The sequence below is a fragment of the Drosophila eugracilis genome, unplaced genomic scaffold, assembly GCF_018153835.1.
Source record: "Drosophila eugracilis isolate 14026-0451.02 unplaced genomic scaffold, ASM1815383v1 contig_2152, whole genome shotgun sequence".
Classification (NCBI taxonomy): domain Eukaryota; kingdom Metazoa; phylum Arthropoda; class Insecta; order Diptera; family Drosophilidae; genus Drosophila; species Drosophila eugracilis.
In genome coordinates this window covers 406,790-425,974 of record NW_024573036.1, presented here as the reverse complement: position 1 = coordinate 425,974, position 19,185 = coordinate 406,790, and the positions used below count along the sequence as shown (strand labels likewise).

At 41.5% G+C, this 19,185-nt stretch overlaps 7 protein-coding genes across 7 annotated transcripts; 2 read left to right on the top strand and 5 right to left on the bottom strand.

Moving 5' to 3' along the window:
* Positions 1–1,043: 1,043 nt before the first annotated feature.
* LOC108110587 (probable proteasome subunit beta type-2) lies at positions 1,044–2,205 on the bottom strand. The gene is made up of 2 exons (XM_017219684.2): positions 2,033–2,205; positions 1,044–1,925 (listed from the first exon to the last, which is right to left on the bottom strand). The coding sequence occupies exons 1-2, from the start codon at positions 2,127–2,129 to the stop codon at positions 1,390–1,392; spliced, it is 633 nt and encodes a 210-aa protein (XP_017075173.1). The 5' UTR covers positions 2,130–2,205; the 3' UTR covers positions 1,044–1,389.
* Positions 2,206–2,226: 21 nt separating this feature from the next.
* Positions 2,227–3,435, bottom strand: LOC108110444 (odorant receptor 23a-like). The gene is given in 3 exon segments (XM_017219512.2): positions 2,227–2,650; positions 2,718–2,869; positions 2,872–3,435. Coding segments are annotated over 3 exon segments (1,140 nt in total).
* Positions 3,436–3,856: 421 nt separating this feature from the next.
* LOC108110445 (odorant receptor 23a) lies at positions 3,857–5,039 on the bottom strand. Its single transcript, XM_017219513.2, has 2 exons — positions 4,324–5,039; positions 3,857–4,262 (listed from the first exon to the last, which is right to left on the bottom strand). The coding sequence occupies exons 1-2, from the start codon at positions 5,037–5,039 to the stop codon at positions 3,857–3,859; spliced, it is 1,122 nt and encodes a 373-aa protein (XP_017075002.2).
* Positions 5,040–5,310: 271 nt separating this feature from the next.
* Positions 5,311–6,130, bottom strand: LOC108110627 (probable proteasome subunit beta type-2). The gene is made up of 2 exons (XM_017219726.2): positions 6,018–6,130; positions 5,311–5,968 (listed from the first exon to the last, which is right to left on the bottom strand). Exons 1-2 carry the CDS (start codon positions 6,106–6,108, stop codon positions 5,421–5,423), a joined length of 639 nt encoding a protein of 212 aa, XP_017075215.2. The 5' UTR covers positions 6,109–6,130; the 3' UTR covers positions 5,311–5,420.
* A 1,103-nt stretch (positions 6,131–7,233) lies between these two features.
* LOC108110475 lies at positions 7,234–11,296 on the top strand. Its single transcript, XM_017219545.2, is given in 4 exon segments — positions 7,234–7,402; positions 7,463–8,295; positions 8,297–11,176; positions 11,237–11,296. Coding segments are annotated over 3 exon segments (3,876 nt in total). The 3' UTR covers positions 11,171–11,176; positions 11,237–11,296.
* A 214-nt stretch (positions 11,297–11,510) lies between these two features.
* LOC108110476 lies at positions 11,511–12,046 on the bottom strand. The gene has a single exon (XM_017219547.2). The coding sequence runs from the start codon at positions 12,027–12,029 to the stop codon at positions 11,610–11,612; it is 420 nt and encodes a 139-aa protein (XP_017075036.2). The 5' UTR covers positions 12,030–12,046; the 3' UTR covers positions 11,511–11,609.
* Positions 12,047–12,277: 231 nt separating this feature from the next.
* LOC108110620 (casein kinase I) lies at positions 12,278–13,268 on the top strand. The gene has a single exon (XM_017219719.2). The coding sequence runs from the start codon at positions 12,283–12,285 to the stop codon at positions 13,219–13,221; it is 939 nt and encodes a 312-aa protein (XP_017075208.2). The 5' UTR covers positions 12,278–12,282; the 3' UTR covers positions 13,222–13,268.
* Positions 13,269–19,185: the final 5,917 nt, after the last annotated feature.

The window sequence follows — 19,185 nt, the reverse complement described above, 5'->3', positions numbered from 1 at the left end:
CAAAGTTACACTCCAACAAGGATGTGAATATATTTCACAGCTTGAGATGGAAAAAAAGGGAGAGACAGGTGTCCTGAGACGGGCGCGTTCATTTGAGACGCTCACATGTCAAAAGTTTTCTGGAGAAAAGTTCTCACTGTGACAGGGTAACTTAAAAGAGAAAACGGATAGCTGTGGAAATAACTGACTCTTTTTTCCTGCTCCTCTCGTTTTATTAGTTTTCACATAAATCAATTAAATTTCAATCAACGTTATGCATGACGAGATTGATAAATATTATTGAACCTGGTTTTTTGCCAATACATAAATTGCTAATTAATTTCTAATGGCGTGTGTTTTACGTGCATTTTATGTTAAGTGTTGCAACGAGGCATAAATAGTTTCTAATTACGTGAAATGCTATATAAATATCAAGAATATATAATGAATGAAACGATAACTAGTTGGAAGATTTAGGGTTTTAAACAGAAATTTGTGAATGAGTTAAGCATTTCCTTCAAATAATTGTGGGATTTAAAGCAATTTTTAAATTCCTAAACTGCAGTTATCCTTGGCCATAGCCTTCTCCCTTGTCATAGTTGACATTTCACGGTTCCGATCACCGCAAGTGGTCGAGCCACTCATTTGGCGATACTTTGTCATGTGCGGCCAATTAGCAATGGCAACTGCCACGGCTGGCAGACAAACAAAACCCGCTGACTAGCATTGGAATCCAGGAAAATGCAGGCAGGACAGCTAGAAAAACCCTCGACTCAGACCTCAACTAAGCAACGAACAATGCAGTGCATTTTTGCAGCAATCTGTGCTCATTTTTATGAGTTCTGCTGACGACTCCCCACTCCTCCAAGCCAAACCAGCGACATCCTGACGGACTGCTGTTCAAATGGGAAATAGAGACATGTTGGCTTTTCTGCTTCCGAATCGCAGCCGTTGACGTTTCATATATGTGAAGCCTGCACTAGGAGAAAATCATAAGTCACAAATTTGCATTATACATTAGTGTTAAGTTCTTTGACTTCCTTCAAATATATAAAAAATCAGATGTCGTTGAAGTATCTCTTTTAATATTTTAAATTTATATTTTTCTAGTTTCCAATCGAGTTTTTACGAGTGCAACTCTGGTCGTTGTTGCGCAAACAAATACATAGCCGCCCACATTCAGACAGATGGCTCACATGGAGAACAAGAGCAGGCCACATATGCTAATACACGAATCCAGTCGACCATGGCATGTAGCAAACCCACTAGCCCTCCGCCCAGGCACTCAAATCCAAGCCGGTCACGTCAACTAATCCCTGGGAAATTGTTCGAGCATCACAGTGAAAGTTTGCCAAAAAACCAACGGCACAATTATTAGGCATTAGAGGATGTTGTACGACCGAGTACTTTCTACCATCTCAGGCTAATCGACTCCTTGCTCAGAGATCCTGGATTGATGGCTTCCAGCTTGCGCAATCCCTTGCTATCCACCACGTACACCTCGAAGTTTCTTTGGTTGATGATCAGGCGCCTTTGGATCTCCAGGACGCACTTTCTCATCAGGGAGTAGGCATCCTTCTGGCTAAGTTTGGAGTTCCAGAACCTCTGCAAGATGCTGCCGCAGAACATGCTACCCCATCCATGTCCAGCGTGATTGATTGACTGAGCTGCTCCATAGGAGTCGATATAGTGAAGGTCAGGACCCTCGACGGCATCATATCCTGCCAAGAGCATGGCCACCTGGTACCTGCTGTTGGTTCTTATATAGTCAGCCAGTGTCTTGCGGCTGAAATGGGCGGCTGCCTTGGCACTCAGGTGATATCCATTGGCGATTTTGTACAGATGCAGGTTCTTGGAAATGAAGTCCGTGAACTGAATGGTATCACCGCCATCGCCGACGGTGGCCATCATGTTGAAGTCCGAAAGACGGTGTATTTTTGACTGATCTAAACAAATGGTTGACTTACATTATTATTTCCCAACTATTTGATTAATAAATCTATTCGATGGTCTAGCGGTTTTTATGGCATTTCATAAAATTGTATATAGTTACCATCTTTCATGAAGACCAGCGACTTGGCCTGCATTGTGTCCGAGGCGAGCATCACAAAGTCTGGTCCCTTGATTCCCAAAATAGTTTCCATAGCCATGGTGACAATTAATTTTATTTAAGTGATATTTCTACAAACAAACAATTGTGTATATATGCTTATTCGGGTTTAGTGCTACTACTTGATTTTATATGAGTTAAGATGCTTGGCTATCTCTGTCGGCCATTAGAGTGAAAAAGGAATAGGCTCCCTTCCAGCAGGCAGCGAAGGTGCTCAGATGAATGGGCACCAGGTTGCCGGCGAGGAGTAGCTGCCTTCGCTTAGTGCGCTCTGCCAGGATCAACATGTATCCTCGATAGGTAGAACTCTGGTCCACCCAGTTGCTGCAGAAGATAGCGTAGTGGAGGTCTGCAAAGCTACTTTCCACCATGGTTCCATAATAGCACAAGGGATATGTCTGCACAGTGAGTGCCATCAGAAAGCAGACATAGTAAATTCGATCCCCCAAAGTCTGCACATAGAATATCAGGATGAACAAGGTTATAGCGATATTAACGCCAATGACTAGGAACTGCACCATCATTGGGTAAGAAATGAGGCTATGAACCTCGTCCAATAATCTTCAAAATGTTAATGTTAAAAGTTAAACCATTAATGTTTGGTATAAACAAGCTGATAGTGGCTTACCTGTAGAGTGTGTTTTGGTCTTTGATGCAATTGACAAGTTCCTCTTCAGTCTCCTTGAGACTCTTGGAATCATAGCCAATTGCAGAAATCCTTAGGATCAGTAACTGGCATTGCTCCGAAACCAGGAACAAGGCTAAAGGAGGAAAAGGAGTCTCCCTGGATAGTTCTGCAAGATTTGAAAGAATATTCCTATCTCCTGGAAAGCCAAGGCAGCAATGTAGGCCACTATTGAGTTTTTCCAATCGAAGGGAATCCACATGGGTAGAGGCAGACTGCGCTCGCTTTCGAAAACAAATGGAACGGCAGCGTTGATAAACACAATGGTGTAGGTGACCAGGAACATTTTCGACATTCTTTGTGTGTGCTGAAAAATGTATCGATGTTTCAGTTCCTGTTCCTTTCCAGAAACCCGAGCATCTAGCTGGGCAATAAGCTTCTGAATTTCTAGAATTTTGGTAAGTTTGGCCGTGTAAATTGAGAATTTCAAGAAATTGGACAAGGATGTAATCGTCAGGCTAAAGTTAAAGTTATTATCCAAAGGATCTTCATAGCTAAACAGGACCTTCATTAACATCGGCGTCGGTAAGTACACAAAGATAACGAGGAACATAGCCCAGCTCCAGTAGTTCCCTTTGCTGAGATCAACGGCACCACAAATTCGCCAGGCAATCAACTGATTACGAAAGTAATCGATCCTTAGGTTCTTGCTTAGCTCCATTTTATCTCCTTTCTGGTTTTCTTTAACTGATTTGGTTATGACAGGACTTGGCCTTTATATTGCACCTTTCCTAGCTAATTGCTTAATTATCGAGGGGTTGCGTATCGGCAATTAAATAATTACCGTGGGGTAGAAGGTCGAATATAATTAAAGTTTCTAATTTTGGGAAAGGGAACACGTTTTTTTTGCATATTCACAACGCACTTCCTAATCAAGGAAATTAAATTACATTTACTTTTGCAAATAATCCAAAAATGAAAGAATCCATTCTGACATTTATATAAAGCCTTTACTCTTTGCTGGTTACTAATTTATTTATGCTCTCGTTTTGTCTAAGCTCAGCCTAAATAATATATTACTCGTGTGCGGTGCTACTATCTTACTACGTAATAACTGCTTGAACTCTAAAAACCTGACGATCTCAGTCAGTCATCAGGGTGAAAAAAGAGTAGGCTCCCTTGCAGCAGGCCACAAAAGTGCTCAAGTGAATGGGCACCACGTTGCCGGCGAGGAGGAGCTGCCTTCGCTTGGTGCGCTCCGACATGATTAGCATTAATCCGCGATAGGTTGAACTCTGGTCCACCCAGTTGCTACAGAAGATAGCGTAGTGGAGGTCTGCAAAGCTCTCCTCCACCATGGTTCCATAATAGCACAAGGGATATGTCTGCAAGGTGATAACTAACAGAAAGCTCATATGGAAAATTCTATCCGACATGGTTTCCACAAAGAAAATTATATTAATCAAAGTGATAGCGATGTCAAAGCCAATAACGAGGAACTGGACCATCATGGGATACGAAATAAGGCTGTGAACGACGTCTAATAATCTTTAGAAGGTATATGAAAATATCAATATCTTGGTTATAGAAAAGCTAATTGAAAGATTACCTGTAGAGTGTGTTTTGGTCTTTGATGCAATTGACTAGCTCCTGTTCATTCGCCTTCAAGGTCTTGGAACCATATCCTATTTCAGAAATCCTTAAGATCAGCAACTGACATTGCTCGGAAACCAGGAACAAAGCTAGGGGAGGAAAGGAGTCCCCTGAAAAGTTCTGGATAGTATGAAAAACAAGGGCTACTTCTTGAAAAAACACAGCTGCTATGTAGGCCGTAGTTGAGGTTTTCCAGTCAAAGGGAAACCACATTGGTATCGGCAAACTACGTTCACTGTTAAAAAGAAAAGGAACTGCAGCGTTGATGAGCAGGAGGCTATAAGAAACTACGAATAGTTTTGATATATTTCGCAGGTGCACGGACATTTGTCTATGTCGCAGTTCCTGATCCTCCTCAGAAACCCGATCATCTAGCTTGGCAATTAGTGCTTGTATCTCAACAATTTTTTTTAGTTGGGCCGCGTATATAGAAAACTTCAATGCATTGGACAGCGATGTGATTGACATGCAGAGGTTGAAGTTATTGTCCAATGGACTATCAAAGCTGAACAGTACCTTTAGCAACATGGGCGTTGGCAGGTACATAAAGACGCAGAAAAGCAGAGCCCAACTGCAGAAGTTCCCTTCGCTGAGATTCATGGCGCCACAAATCCGCCAAATGAAAAGCTGGTCACGAAAGTAGACGATCTTTAGAGTCTCGCTGAGCTTCATCCTGGTCTCCTGGTTTCTTTCTACTAATTACGTTTTGGAAGGTGCTTGTCTATTTTATAGCACCTTTCTATGGCGCTATGGTTCTCTCTACAATTATCTAGGAGTTAGCTGACAAATTAAATAATTATCATGGGGTGGAAGGTCAAAATCTTGGGAAAAGTGACACCTTTTTTCAGTCCTATTTAGGAAAATACTTTTTATAATTACTTTATTGATTAAGGCAATTGAGAAAATTAAAAAGAAATCAATTTTGCACAAAAGTTTAAAAAGTTTCACATATTATTTTCAATATCTAAAGCAAAATCTTTAAGAGTCATTAATTATTTAACAAATAAATGAAAAACTAAAAAATATATAGACATCCGAATAATATTTCCAGCCTTAACCCTTCACAGGAGGGTGACTACCCATCATTCGAGCCCTCAAGGACTGCTGGTTGATAGGACTTAGCTTGGTAATGCCCTCCTTGCTTATCATGAACACATCAAAGTTGCGCAAGTTGATAACGATTCTCTTTTGAATCTCGAGAACACATTTTTGAATCAAATTGTAGGCAGCCATTTTATCCATCTGGGGCTTGTAGAACTCCTCCAATATGGCAGTACAAAAGTTAATGCCAGTTCCATGGCCACCAAAGCGAGTAGGAACCGTGTTGCCCAACTGATCGATGTAGAACAACTCTGGACCGTTACAGGGATCAAATCCGGCGACCAAGAGGGAAACCTGGTATCGGGCGTTGCTCCTGAGATAGGCGCTCAAATTGTTTCTTATGAAGTGCACAGTTCCACGGAAGGTTAAGTCGTAGCCGTTGGTCACCTTATAGAGGTCCAAATTCCGGGCGATAAAGTCAGAGAACTGCAGACAATCTCCGCCATCGCCTACGGCCGACATAATAGAGTAATCCGTCAAGCGGTATATCTTCGATTTGTCTGTAGATATTTTATATTATAGATGATGATCAATTTTCTGCCTTCTTACCATCATCCAGCCACATCACAGACTTGGCTTTCATGGTATCTGAGGCCAGTATGACGTAATCAGTTCCCTTAATACCCAAAACCGTTTCCATTTTGAATACTGCTTTATGAGCGAATTCCTATGTCTTAGTAGTAATTTGAGTAATGTTTCACCAGCCTTCTTAGCCACTTTTTAAAAACAATTATGATCATTTGGATTTTTAAGTTTTCTAATATCCAAATTAACTTATCCATAATATAAGAGATTAATCAATAAAAATCAAAAGTGTAAGATGCTAAAGGAGAGTAGGCATCCATACCCTATAGAATACCATGCATCTGACGCTTTCCATTGCACTTTTTATTGTTCGGGGGTCGTAAGTGTCCTGCGTGTCCTGTCACCATGCCCCCCATCACCCATCTGTAAACCATGCAAGCCAAACACCCAACCAATCCCGTCTGCGTCCATTTCCGTTTGGTTTGTGCCACCGTCGGGGGCACTTAAAAAGCACTTAGTTGTGTTTCATTGAAATAATTTTCAGCATTTCCGCACTTGAACACGATTTTCATTATCCGCTAGCTGCATTTTACTATCCCCCATTGTCTGCACTTTTAATGTGATGGAAATTCGCGCCATTCTGAATAATTATCGCATCTATTTGTGAAATGGAAATATTTCCGCAATTAAAAACATATTTTCTAGCACCCTTCAAGTAATGACGACCATTCCATCCTCATCCAGATTCCCCATCCCATTCCCATTCGCACATCCTTTGTGTTTGCCATTTCAGGCATTTATCCCGCAATTAAATTCGGGAGCTGCAAACAGCGAAGGAAGCGAAAGTTAATGGCATTCGGTGGGATAATAAAATGGGTCGCTGGACCCAGTATTTACCTTGACTGTGGGATCTTTTTAAAATTCATGGCGAAGGCCGTCGAAAAGCCACATAGAATATACGTTTATTTCCTAAAGTCCTGGCCTTTGTTTTCCCCAAAATGTTTTATATTTTTTTTAGCAATAAATTGTCGATTATTTTATCAAAAATATAAAACAGTTCTCATTGGTCCTTTCAAATCAAATGGAATCGAAGTGATAATTAATTTAGGCACATGTACATATTTGAGAAGAGTATCAAAAAAACCGAGCCAACTGACATAAACAATAAATCGATATGAATTAAATTTGCAGTTCAGTTAGTGGCGAATGCAGGGGAGCATGAGTTCCGGGGCTGGTGAAAATGACATTTACAGTGACGAATCAGAGTTTAATCCGATTTGAGGGCACCAAGAAGGAGGATGAATGGAAGCGGACATTAATCCTTTTCAATGTCGATATTTCGGGCGCAGTGTACTGTGACCGTCGAAACGAGATTACGGCGCCAAGGACTTCGGATTGCAATGGGAAGCGTGAGTTGATTAACGACATTTGCCAAACGTTCACTAACTCGAACATATACACAAATACAGGACGAACTCCCGGCGGAGGTTTGAGCAATCCAATTACGGAGAGTGCGATGTCATTTGAGGCACCGAATAAATTCTATGCCCACGGCCATGGTGATTTCGATCATGATAACTATAGGCGACGTCCCCCTGACCGACGAGTAGATAACTCTGCCCACTGCGGCGGTCGTCGTCACTTTCATTATAGAACAATTAAGCCAGGACGCGGTCGTTTCGAAGCAGGCATAGTTTCACCATCCCCGTCGGCCGAATCTACGGGTTATTATGACAATGCCAGGAGGTATAACCATAATCCCGACTACGACCCTGAAAAAGCATACGATAATTATTATCAAAACGAATTATATGATGCCGAGGAATATGAGCCCAGCAATAGAATTGCTTTATCTACCGATTTTCCTGATGAAATGGAAGGTTCCAGATATAAGTCTGATAAATATTCTGATTCCAGATATGAAAGTCCCTACGATTTCTATTCGAATGAGCCAAGGCCAAGACGAAGATATTATAAAGTTTCTGGCTCATCGCAACCACATGGAAGATATTATCGTTGCCTGGAAGAACCTCCTCAAAATTACTATAGAGAAACTATGCCACGACAAAAGTCTTATAGACCCAACCGAAATTACGAGTACAGACAAGCTTCAGGGTCTATGCCACCCGATTATGCTTTAAATTATTATCCTCGTGACTACAATGAATATGAAAATAATAATGAATTTGACGGAGACCATAGGCCAACTAAAAATTACGAAGAATATTACGAGGAGCAAGCACCTGAAAATTATAAAAATCAATATGAAGAATATCCCAACTACGATCACCCAGAATATGAGGAAACAAACACGAAAGATTCCACCTCCGGTTCCCTTTCCAAAACCTAAAAATTACAAAAATTATGTTAGGTCATCTATGAACAAGGATATAACTGATCCGTCAAGTTATCCAACAAAGATTTACAAGTCACAAAGAGAGCCTAAAATAAAAGAAAAGAATGTTTCGCCTTATAAGGAACCCGAAACTCGGCCAGAAAAAATAAATAGAAATTCGCGATTTTACCAGGCAGAGAAAATTCCACCCAGGAAAAGTTGCAACCACATCAAGGAGACTAGAGATGTTCCGATGAAATACAATAAAATATCAAAAGATATATACCGAATTCCTTCTCCCAAGAAATATAAGCACCAAGAGGAACCCAAAGTTTATACCAATGCAGAGCAGTCTACCCCAAGGAATTATAGAACATTCTTTAAGGAAGAAGAACCTCACAAAAATTATCACAAGGGCAATGGTGAAACGCGAAGACCTTTAGAAAAATTAAGAACAGAACCTGCTGAATTTATAGATAAATCTTTACGGGCTTATGATAATCTCAAATATATAGATAAATCTTGGCCAGATTATGATAGTCTCGGAACTCGCAGATATCGTAAAACTTTGAAGGGTCAAAAGAAATCTGTAGAGTTTGAAAGATTTAAGGACTTAAACGATGGCTCAGATATTCCGTATAAAGTTCATGAAAACACCAAATCCCCATCGTCAATATTCTTTACTATCGAGATACCCTATAAAAAGAAAGAACGGAGGTATTCCTATCCCAAGAGGAGTGACTATATACCAACAAGATCGGATTCGGGATGCGATACGTTGGCTCGTAATTTTAGCCCTGCCTTTAAGCAATTTAAAGCAAAAGCATCACTCTATGATATTGGCAGAGAACGAAAACGAAAAACACTGAAGCAAAAAATATCCGGGTTTTTTAAAAGGTCAAAACTTCGCTTAACGAGATCCAAAGTTTTTAGAAACAAATCAAAAGTTTTGAAAAATGGTAAGCCAGTACAACGTCATCTAAATTGTGATCACATGGAATTTAGAAAGAATGGATCACCCGACTGTAGCTTGGACTCTCCCAAAACAAGTAACCAATCCTTGGGGCAACAAAAAATCAAGAATCCGCACTTGGAAAATGAATCCCAAAGGTGTGGTACAAAGATTGGCAAGGCATGCCATTATCCCACTGTTTACAGGGGCAACAGCAATCAGTTACCTGAAAATGATAATGATGTATACCATCGGTACTCGATGTTCAATATTTTGAGTTCAACTAACCAACGTTCGAAGGTAAATAGCGATGATAATACCCACTTCGATCTGGGATTAAGTAAACGAACCTGTCAATATTTCAGGCCCAAATCTGACCTAAAGAGTTCCTACAAAGTATACAAACGCGTGTCCAGCGGGAATTGCAGCCTGTACAGTGGAGATAAAGGAAGTGAAATAAATGTTTGCCTCACAATTCGGGCAACAGATGTGAGCTTGACAGGCATTCCCAGGATTGTATCATCCAAAGTCGTAAGGAGCAATGGGTTGTCCTGGCAAAGCAATACCCACATCAGCAAGGAGGATGTCAAAATAAGCGTAATAAGACCAGATACTCGTTCATTGCCAAGGCAGGAAAGTGGTAGCACAGTATGTGGAAGTGATTCAAGCGCTAGTCAGAAAAACAAATTTACAAATGTTCGATCTCCAACGGACTCCGCTCGTAACAGTTGCTCCTCCACAGCTTCAACAAACAGTTCAAGGAGCAGTTTTTGTCTAAAGGATCTCTGCAATAGGAAAAGTATTGAAGCCCTTTCAAAGCTACCAGAGGTGATTAGAGAAATACCTTCCCAGAACCTTTGCCCACGCCATCGCATCAGCTCCAAATGGAGCTTGTCTCGTCAGTCGAAGATTTCCAACACTCAACCAGGATCCGGAAATAGTAAGACTCCCGATAAACTAGAAAACAATTGTGCTAGACCTTCTCGACCTGGCTTGTGCCAAGCGAATGCTATTGAACTGTGTTCCAGACCCCCGACCATGGTGCAAAGCGACGTAAAGAAGCGATCAAGCCTTAAAGCCGTAAATAACAGCCTCGGAAGGCTGTCGCCACCCAAAAAGGTGTTCCTGAAAACAAACAGCTCTAACAGTTTAGTTAGCGGGTCTAGCTGTAGCAATAAATCGGTTTGCTCAGGGAAAAAACCAGATACACACCATACTGATCGTAATAAATGCCACCGATCGCAGAGTCACAATTTTCAATTTGACGAAGATAGAACAGTAAAACTCTCTCCAAGAAAAACTAAGAGTTGGCCGAGACAAAGTTCTAGAAGCATTCCAGCAATTCCAATCCGAAAAACTCAATTCTCAAAGTCGGAATTAATGCCCAAGACCACAAGTAAAAGTTCCGAGTCTACGATTAGTAAATGCTCCGGCATTTCCTCGCAAAAGGACAATACGAGCGATATTAACCGAAACCCGAAAAACATGCAGATGGTTTGTTATCCTGATCCTGATCCACAATGCTCATGTGATCCGCAGAGTGAATATGCCAGCAGTTTCACAGCAATGCCAAATCCGGATATAACAGAGTCCACTATCCGAGGGGATCTGTGTTGCCCAAAGTTGATAAGTAACAGCTGGGATGGGGAGTCCATGCACCGGAGGAGCATAGTGGAGGAACTGAAACGAGAGCTGTTGCAAAGCTTTAGAGCCGAACAGCAAATGGAGCCCCAGGCCCCGTTTCTTCGACCCACTCCGCACATCATGATATTTCCCTGTGTTCCTGAAACCATGTGCCAGCCCAGCTCTGATCTCAGTTCAAATCTTTTCCGTAGACCGGAGTCTGTAGTTTGCTGGGCACCTTGCTCTAGGGCACAGCCACCTTTCTGATGAATGGTATTTAGGATAAATCGGGTCTTATATTTTATGTAACTTAGTTTTCTTTTTTTTTTTCAGCTGGACTGTGTCTTAAAGCTGAGACTCAGCATATTTACAGTAAGTTGTAGTACTAATTGTTTTCATTAAAATTTATTAAAATAGGGCACAGCCACCTTTCTGATGAATGGTATTTAGGATAAATCGGGTCTTATATTTTATGTAACTTAGTTTTCTTTTTTTTTCCAGCTGGACTGTGTCTTAAAGCTGAGACTCAGCATATTTACAGTAAGTTGTAGTACTAATTGTTTTCATTAAAATTTATTAAAATATACATTTTAGGACTCAGCGGATCTACAGATTAAAAATCGTTAAAACGATTACCAACACAAATTATTTAAGCATAAAACAAAGAAAATCATTAAATAAATTACGTATCATAAAACAAAAGCCCCTAATAATCTGGTATCTGAAATATTGGAGCAGATATGGTTAGAGTGCCGTGCGGTCTCAAAGTTGCCGTTATTTTTGACTTATCCGCATTTTGGGGCATTAGTATATCTTGTTCTATATCCCGATTCTTCTTAAAGGCCTTAAGATAAACGTGATTGTCCCGGAGCTGGATGGATATGTTCTCCACCGGGATTCCTTGCATATTGAACTCCCACAAAACCAAATTTGTATTTTCCGAGTGGTTGGTTCTTGAAGTACTGCTTTTCAGGTCGTCTTCAGTTCTTGGGATTTTATTCAAAATTCGGCAGCACTCGTAAACTTCTTTTTCTAGTTGGGTTACTCTCACTTCGTATTCGGAACGCATTAGTTTAAACTCCTGGGAAAATGAAAGGCTTAATCGATTATTTTTTGCTGCAGACATATTGGATTTCAGTTTTTATTCCAACGATTTTTCTTAAGTTAAATTGTTTGACACGTAAAGCTATGAAGGTCTTGACAATGATTTAAGTTCTTTTTCATTACAAATTTATCCCCGAATACCCCGAGGCTTTACAGTGTGACCGTACCAAACAGAAACAAAATTATCGATAGCAATAACAACTTCGTGTGAAAAGTATCGAAAATAAAATATTAGTTTTGCTGTAAAAAGGAGCTTTAAGATAGGGAACTGTAATATGGATCTCTCGGCGAATATGAACGACTACGTAATAGGTCCCAAGATGGGCTTCGGATCCTTTGGGGAAATCTACAAGGCCCAGCACAAGAAATCGGGCGCCCGCGTGGCCATGAAAGTAGAGCGAAGTGATATCATAACACCGCAGTTGCTTTTTGAGTACAAACTATACAATAACCTGCGCCATGGACTGGGAATCCCGCAGGTCTACGAGTTTCTCAAAGCGTCGCGGTACAATGTGATGGTAATGGAACTACTCGGTCCATCTTTGGGGGATCTGTTCACCGTGTGCCAAAATCGCCTTTCTGTAAAGACAGTGGTCATGCTGGCGGAGCAGATGGTCGAGCGCCTGGAGTACGTGCACTCACACAACATCCTGCATCGCGACATCAAGCCGGAAAACTTTCTGATGGGTCGCGGTGTTAACAAGGACCGGCTTTATCTTATCGACTTTGGATTGGCCAAGAAATACTGGGATGAGGTAGAAAACAAGCATGTGCAGCACAAGACCGGAGGCAGAATGACCGGCACTGCCCGCTACGCGTCCATTAATGCCATGCAAGGAGGCGTTCAGTCACGGCGTGATGATTTGGAGTCTTTAAGCTACGTTCTCATGTACCTGCTTAGGGGCAGCCTGCCCTGGCAGGGCATCTTTGCCAGTACCAAGCAGCAGAAGCACGAGATAATCGCCGAAAAGAAACTCTCAACGCCCCCGGAGATCCTGTGCTGTGGGTATCCCGAAGAGTTCTACCACTTTGTCAGCTACAGCCGGACCTTAAGCTTCGAGGAGGAGCCGTGCTATAAGAAAATTCAACGTGCCTTCATAGCTTTGCTGTACCGCCTAAATTACGACAACGACAGGATCTACGACTGGGATGTCCAAAAGGAGAATATCATGAAACGGGCCAACAAAGAAGATAGCGAAGTAGATATTGGCTAGAACTACAGGCCGCACACCATGTTGTATGTTGAATAAAAACTCCTGGCCTTCTAGTGGCCTGTCACAAATGCCAATTTAAAATACACAATCTGCCAGCTACCAAAATGAGTCCAATTAACAAAACTGGGATTTGTGCAACGTTTGCATTCTGGGCAGATTCGAGTTGCCAGATTCTGGAGCAGCTGGCAGAAATGTCCGTCAGAGCAGATGGCAGCAAAAGTCAATGGAAACTGCCAGGGGTGCTGTACAGATTCATTCAGAAAGCAGGAGGGCTGGGCAACTTTCGAACAAATGAAAACGTAGCAAATGACAGCATCCAATTTACGTTTGCAATTAAACTGACACCGAACATACACTTGATTTAGTCGGAAGGCAACCTTCGGACGTGGCTTGAACCCACCCACAAGTCCTTCGGTTCTGTGAAATGTCGATTTATGAACGTGGCTTGTCGAATTCTACAGGCCAGCAGATTTATGAATATGGAAATACACCAAACGGCTCTTTTATTTGCATGTTTATGCGGCTGTCATCTTGTCTGGCAGGAAACGTTCTCTTAGCAGGGTGCGGTCTCCTCAGATAAGATTATCACTGCCTTTGTGGCACCTAAACAGGTCGGTGTAGTCGGCCATCCCTGGATTATTTCTTCGTTCTGAAATAGTGAATGAACTCCGCTTGTTACTGGGGTAAATTCTGATTTTTTGGTTAATTTTTCTAAAACAAAATGGTAATCATTCTTGACTTATAGATCAGAGACCAAAAGAAAACTCAGGAGTTACAGATCAGAACTTGTTTTTGTAATAATTTTGTTTTAATTGCATTTTACTTCCTAATTTATCTTCAATACTAGGTGTGAAGTTGGTGGTGCTAATGGGCCACTGTAGTCTATATATCAGCGGGCTGGACAAAACGGTAGGAACCAACGCAAGGGAAATATTAATGCGGACTCCTTATCAAAAATGGCAGCAATCAGCACGCTCGCTTAGCACCTCGTTGGTTGAGTATGGGAATCCCCCAGCCGAGCACTTTCCCCCACCATTAATCCTGTGAAAGTGTGGAGCAGCAGAAGCATTTCGTCTGTTTTCGGGGAGCAGCAGTCAAGTGCTAGCCGGGCTAAAAGCCCCATCAAGGCCAAGTGGCGTGTCAATCGGCCATTAACATGGGTCAGGGCTCGCTCTGTGCCGCCGATAAATAAAAACAAACACCTAGATGGCCCACTGCCCATCAACCACATCCACACCCACTCACTCCCCCAATTACGCACTCCGAAAACAGGCAAAGGGATGAAGAGATATGCGAGTCCTAAATGAAGCCGAAACTGATTGAAGAGTTCAAAGGGAAAGTGGTAGCCAGATTTTCCCACACTCTCCTTTTTTGCGGCCAAAAGAAATTCTTTCATTAAAAAATTAAATGCGGCAACACTTGGGAATTTGTGAGAAAATTGCTCATTAAAAGTTTTCACCTGGAGAGGCGCTCAAGGCGAATCTCGACACTAATTTTCTTTTCATGTAATTATGTGCAGCAACTGAAGAAACAGCTCACAAGAAAAGTCCCTCTCTTTTATTTACGCCGGCAATTGTTCGTCTGCTTGCATTTTTCCAACAAGTTTTCCAGCTCGACAAGGAGAACTTGAGGTTGTTAATGCAAAGGACACAACTTTTTGCGATGTGTGGAAGAGTTCTGGCCTTGTTTCAGTTTCCTTCAAGAAGATGGTTCTCGGGCTAGGGCTTTATCCCTCCATCGTCACGAATATTAGTCATCTTCATTTGGCATTCACTTTGCACTTGCCAACTGGCAAATTGAATTGATTTTCGTTTGCATTCCCTGATGGACCCGAGTCGCCTCGACTGCATTCGCATCAAAGCTTAATATTGGAAAAATAATGTGCACAAATTGAACTTATAAATAAATCAAATCAAAATATCCTGTATTACGGAAGAAGGACATGCTCTCGGTCCGAGGAGTACATATTGCGTTCGAAATTAAGTTACATTTAAATATTTTCCCATTTGCAATGCCAAACGCTCTCAGAAATGCACGTGGAGGTCCAAAGTTTCCCAATCCAAGTCCCAGCTGCTCCGGCGATTGAATTTCGAGTACTTTTATCCTCGTTGTTGGGGTTGATTGTTTCTTAGCAATGGCCAGAGTCTAGAAAGGCGGAAATATGTGGAAGTGTATACTTTATAAATGTGTTTACTTTGCTCGAGAAATTTCTTTTATTTTAAATCAATGGGAATTCCATTTGATTTAGTACGAGAAGTGAATTTTCTCACAATAATAAAATAGAATATTTCAATATAAAATGCTGAAATCGTTTCAAAAATTTAACTGCAATGTAAAACAAATTTAATAAACTTTGTAAAAATGTTCACATTAAAGTGACAAAATTATCATATTTTCTGATTCTCCACCTGAACTATGTTTAATTTCATTTAAACACTAATCCCTCATCGAGCTTAGCCGAATGCTTAATTACATTCATTTATATCAAATAATTTCAATTTCCTTTCGTACATCCAGTGCCCAACAGGGCGTATAATTGATTTGACTTCCGCGAATGCCTCCGAAAATGGCGCCAACAATAAATCTCGGACAGCACAAAGGCTCAGCGTTAGCATTGTGAAGTTAAAATTATACGGATAAGATCAGGAATAAATTTGCATGAAACTGCATTTACATTCGCCGCAAAACCAAATCTTCAATGGCAAGTGGAAGAGTTTCGTTTTCCACAACAGGAGCACCTGAACCGAATGCTCGCGGTGATTAATTATCTACATGAAAGCGTGCAATTTACAGCTTACCTTAAGCTCGCCCCCGATTTGCCCCGCCCCCTCTGTTGTTGTTGTTGTTGTTGTATTTATGGAGTGTTTAGTTGTCTGGGCCCGATTTTAGCCCGGATAAACGGGGAAAGTTACAGCGAAACTGATTTCCATAGCGCACTTTATCTAAATTAAAATCAAAAACTCTGCCGGGCCAGGGCCATTCATTCAGCACGCCAATTGAGCCTTAGATTTGAAGTTTGTCGGGTAGGTTCTATAGTACACAAGGATATGTGGCCACTCCGCTCACACAAATCCTCTCAGAATTCAGGTGGTTGTAGAAATGTTTTTGTTAAGTATGTTATTAGAAAGTTTGTTTTTCTGTTAATTTAAAAAAATTTAAGAAAATGTTCCCTTTAGGAATTCAAGTTACATGAATAAATTTATAGGAAGAACTATAATTTGTTTTAATAAACTACGTTTTAAACTAAATTTAGTTAGACTCAAAATTAAAAAGAGTATTTTGAAAACCAACATCAAAAGAAAACCTTTAAAATTCTGAAAATCGAGTTTTTCCCGCTAGGGTTTAATTAACAAGATGATCGAATCTGATATTTTTAATGGAATTTGTTTCAGGACTCAAAAAATGTCAAACCGCCGCGGCCTGTCCTGCCTTTGACCCCAACAGTTACTGGAGGGCAACTTGGGATGATGTCACGATCTGGAGCAAGCCAACTAAACCCAACTGCCCCCATTTCCATTTCGCTCTTCCAGTTTGTCAATGTCACCGAGAGTCAGCGGCTGTGCGTTGTTGTCTTCAGGTAAATGGTGTGTATTTCAATTTAGCTGCGAATAAATTGCCAACAATAAAGCTGGGGAAAATGTGTAATTTGTTTGGGTCGTTTGTTCCCAGTGTCATATCTCTTGGAATGTATCTCTCTGTGTCTGCGGCTGAGCGATGAGATTCTTATTTTAATTTTGATTATGTGCTTTCTTCTTTTCCTGGCCACGGCCACGCATTCCCTTCAGATTTGTATCTGTTAGTTACATTTACAAATTGCTTAACGCATTTGTGCTTATCCACCCCCGAGGATTGCTTTCGAAAATTGAGCTGTATATGGAACACACATTCGAGCCATAGTTCCCAGCTTTTAGCTGGCCTCTTAGAAAAGCATTAACAGAACGTATTTGAGGGTAATCGATCGAGTTTCTGCCACAGCCAGAGATTAGTGCTTTTGGCCAAAGTTCTTTGAAATTTGTTGGTAAATTTTCAATGGGTACACACTTTATAACACGCTCGGCTCAATAGCTACTCTTTAAGTGCCTAGATTTTGCAATTTCGTAACGGAAATTACCCCATTCATCCCTCCTTTTGTAGCCAAAGCCTAATAAGATCATTTGCTGGAATGCATTACGAGGCAGTCCCCAAAGGAGCCACTTCGGCCATCCCACATACAGGTTAATGTCCTTGGCAAACTTGGGCTGAGGACATCATCACCAGGATGGAGAGCCGTAAGTCTTAGGTCGGATTTACAATGGCCAACTTGTGGGCCATTAGCAAAAATGAAAACAAGGCCATCACCCGCACACAAACACAAAGGTGAGGCTGCGAAACGCTTATTAAAACGACACTTTAGCCCTGTGACAGGATGTGACGACACATCCTGGGGCGCCCAAGCTAAGCCCAAACCAAGAGTAAGGTAATTTAGATTGCGTCTGCCGACGGGTCATAACAGACCCAGTTGACATGGAGGTTAAACGGATTAGGCTGGGATATCGCTTTCAACCAAGTGGCGGGGGTTATGCACCTGCCACAGGTTTAGGCCAAGTAATTGCCAAATATTGAGACAACGGAGTTTGAGGCGGGGGGAACGCGCCCAGTTCCGTGTTCCCTGTTCCTCATCCGGTTCCGCTTCCGTCACGAAATTGAATTATTAATGCTGTTGTCATTGGGATTGGTCGCGTTGAAAGTTCGCCGCGAAAAATAGAGCTTGTTTGCCTGGGAACCACAATTAAGTTGTCAGTCCAAAGTCGGGGTCAAAAGCCTGGGCGTTGACTTTGGCTTTGATTGCAGGCAAAGGTGTGGCTAGCATATCCCCACAGGATATTTGCTTTTGGGGCGTTGGTTAGAAGGAGGTGACAGCCCAGCACTTAACTCATTCTAAAAAGCATTTTTTGTTTAGTTTTCCATGGGAGCATTGAACTTTATTACTTTTTGTTCTACAATTTTTATTTGGCCTTACTTGTATTAATGTATTCAACAAAGTATATATTAACGCTTTGTCATTTTATTAGAAATGTAAATTCCGAGAGAGTCAAAGGACTCTACAAAGGCGCGATTACGCAGTTCAAGTGTTAAGGCCTTTGTTATGGACCCTTGCTATTGTTGTAGCTAAGGTGGAGTGGCTCGGCTCCTTCGTTGATCCTTGATCCATGGCAGCGCCTGCGGGTCGCAAATGGAGAGCTGGCGGGGCGACAAAGTTGTCTTCAAGTGGGTCCTTGACTGGATGTTGCCAAACAGCATCCATCTGCACAAAGGTGAACGTGCCAAGTGGCAGGGGCCCCAAACGGGAGAGGCTCCTCTATGGAATGACAGCACCACCTGCACCCCGGGCAAACAATGGGGAAATGTGTGGTATGACCAGCCCCAGGATTTTCTCACCCCAAACCCCCTGAGGCGGGGTCTCGACTCGGCTTGATTTTGTATGCTCTGCACTCGGTTGCATCTTGAAAATGAGCTGTGTTTGTGTTTCATGCCCGGAATTGCCATTAACTGCATGTCGGGCCACAAATGCGTAATGCGTTAATCTCTGATCTTCAGAATTTCAATCACACAGAAAACTATTTTCAAAGTTCGAGATAATCAATTTGATTGGTTTTTATTTCAATGGTATTCCGTACATAAGAAATGTTAGAGCCGACATCAAAATAAAAAGAGGTTTCTTTATAAATTTATTTTATTTTATTATTTTTATTTTGTGATTCTAAAGACTATTTAAAGGAACGAGTAATAGCCACATTTTGTCGCTTTGATCTTTGAGCTAATACAAAAATCACATTTTCTGTCTTGACTGCCAAACCAGGTAATTGCATAACCTCAAAGAAACACATTAGTGGGCACTCCTGAAAGTGTTCCAAAGGAGCTGCTCGTCAGGAGGCTATGGTGCACATACTTAAATGTTTATGGTGGAGGACCTGCCCGTCACCG

Coding starts and splice junctions, on each gene's coding strand:
- LOC108110476 (XM_017219547.2), bottom strand. CDS start 12,029: ATGTCTGCAGCAAAAAATAATCGATTAAGCCTTTCATTTTCCCAGGAG.
- LOC108110620 (XM_017219719.2), top strand. CDS start 12,283: ATGGATCTCTCGGCGAATATGAACGACTACGTAATAGGTCCCAAGATG.
- LOC108110587 (XM_017219684.2), bottom strand. CDS start 2,129: ATGGCTATGGAAACTATTTTGGGAATCAAGGGACCAGACTTTGTGATG. Junction 1,926..2,032: donor GCTGGTCTTCATGAAAGATG/GTAACTATATAC, acceptor CCATTTGTTTAG/ATCAGTCAAAAATACACCGT.
- LOC108110445 (XM_017219513.2), bottom strand. CDS start 5,039: ATGAAGCTCAGCGAGACTCTAAAGATCGTCTACTTTCGTGACCAGCTT. Junction 4,263..4,323: donor GACCAAAACACACTCTACAG/GTAATCTTTCAA, acceptor TACCTTCTAAAG/ATTATTAGACGTCGTTCACA.
- LOC108110627 (XM_017219726.2), bottom strand. CDS start 6,108: ATGGAAACGGTTTTGGGTATTAAGGGAACTGATTACGTCATACTGGCC. Junction 5,969..6,017: donor TGTGATGTGGCTGGATGATG/GTAAGAAGGCAG, acceptor AAATATCTACAG/ACAAATCGAAGATATACCGC.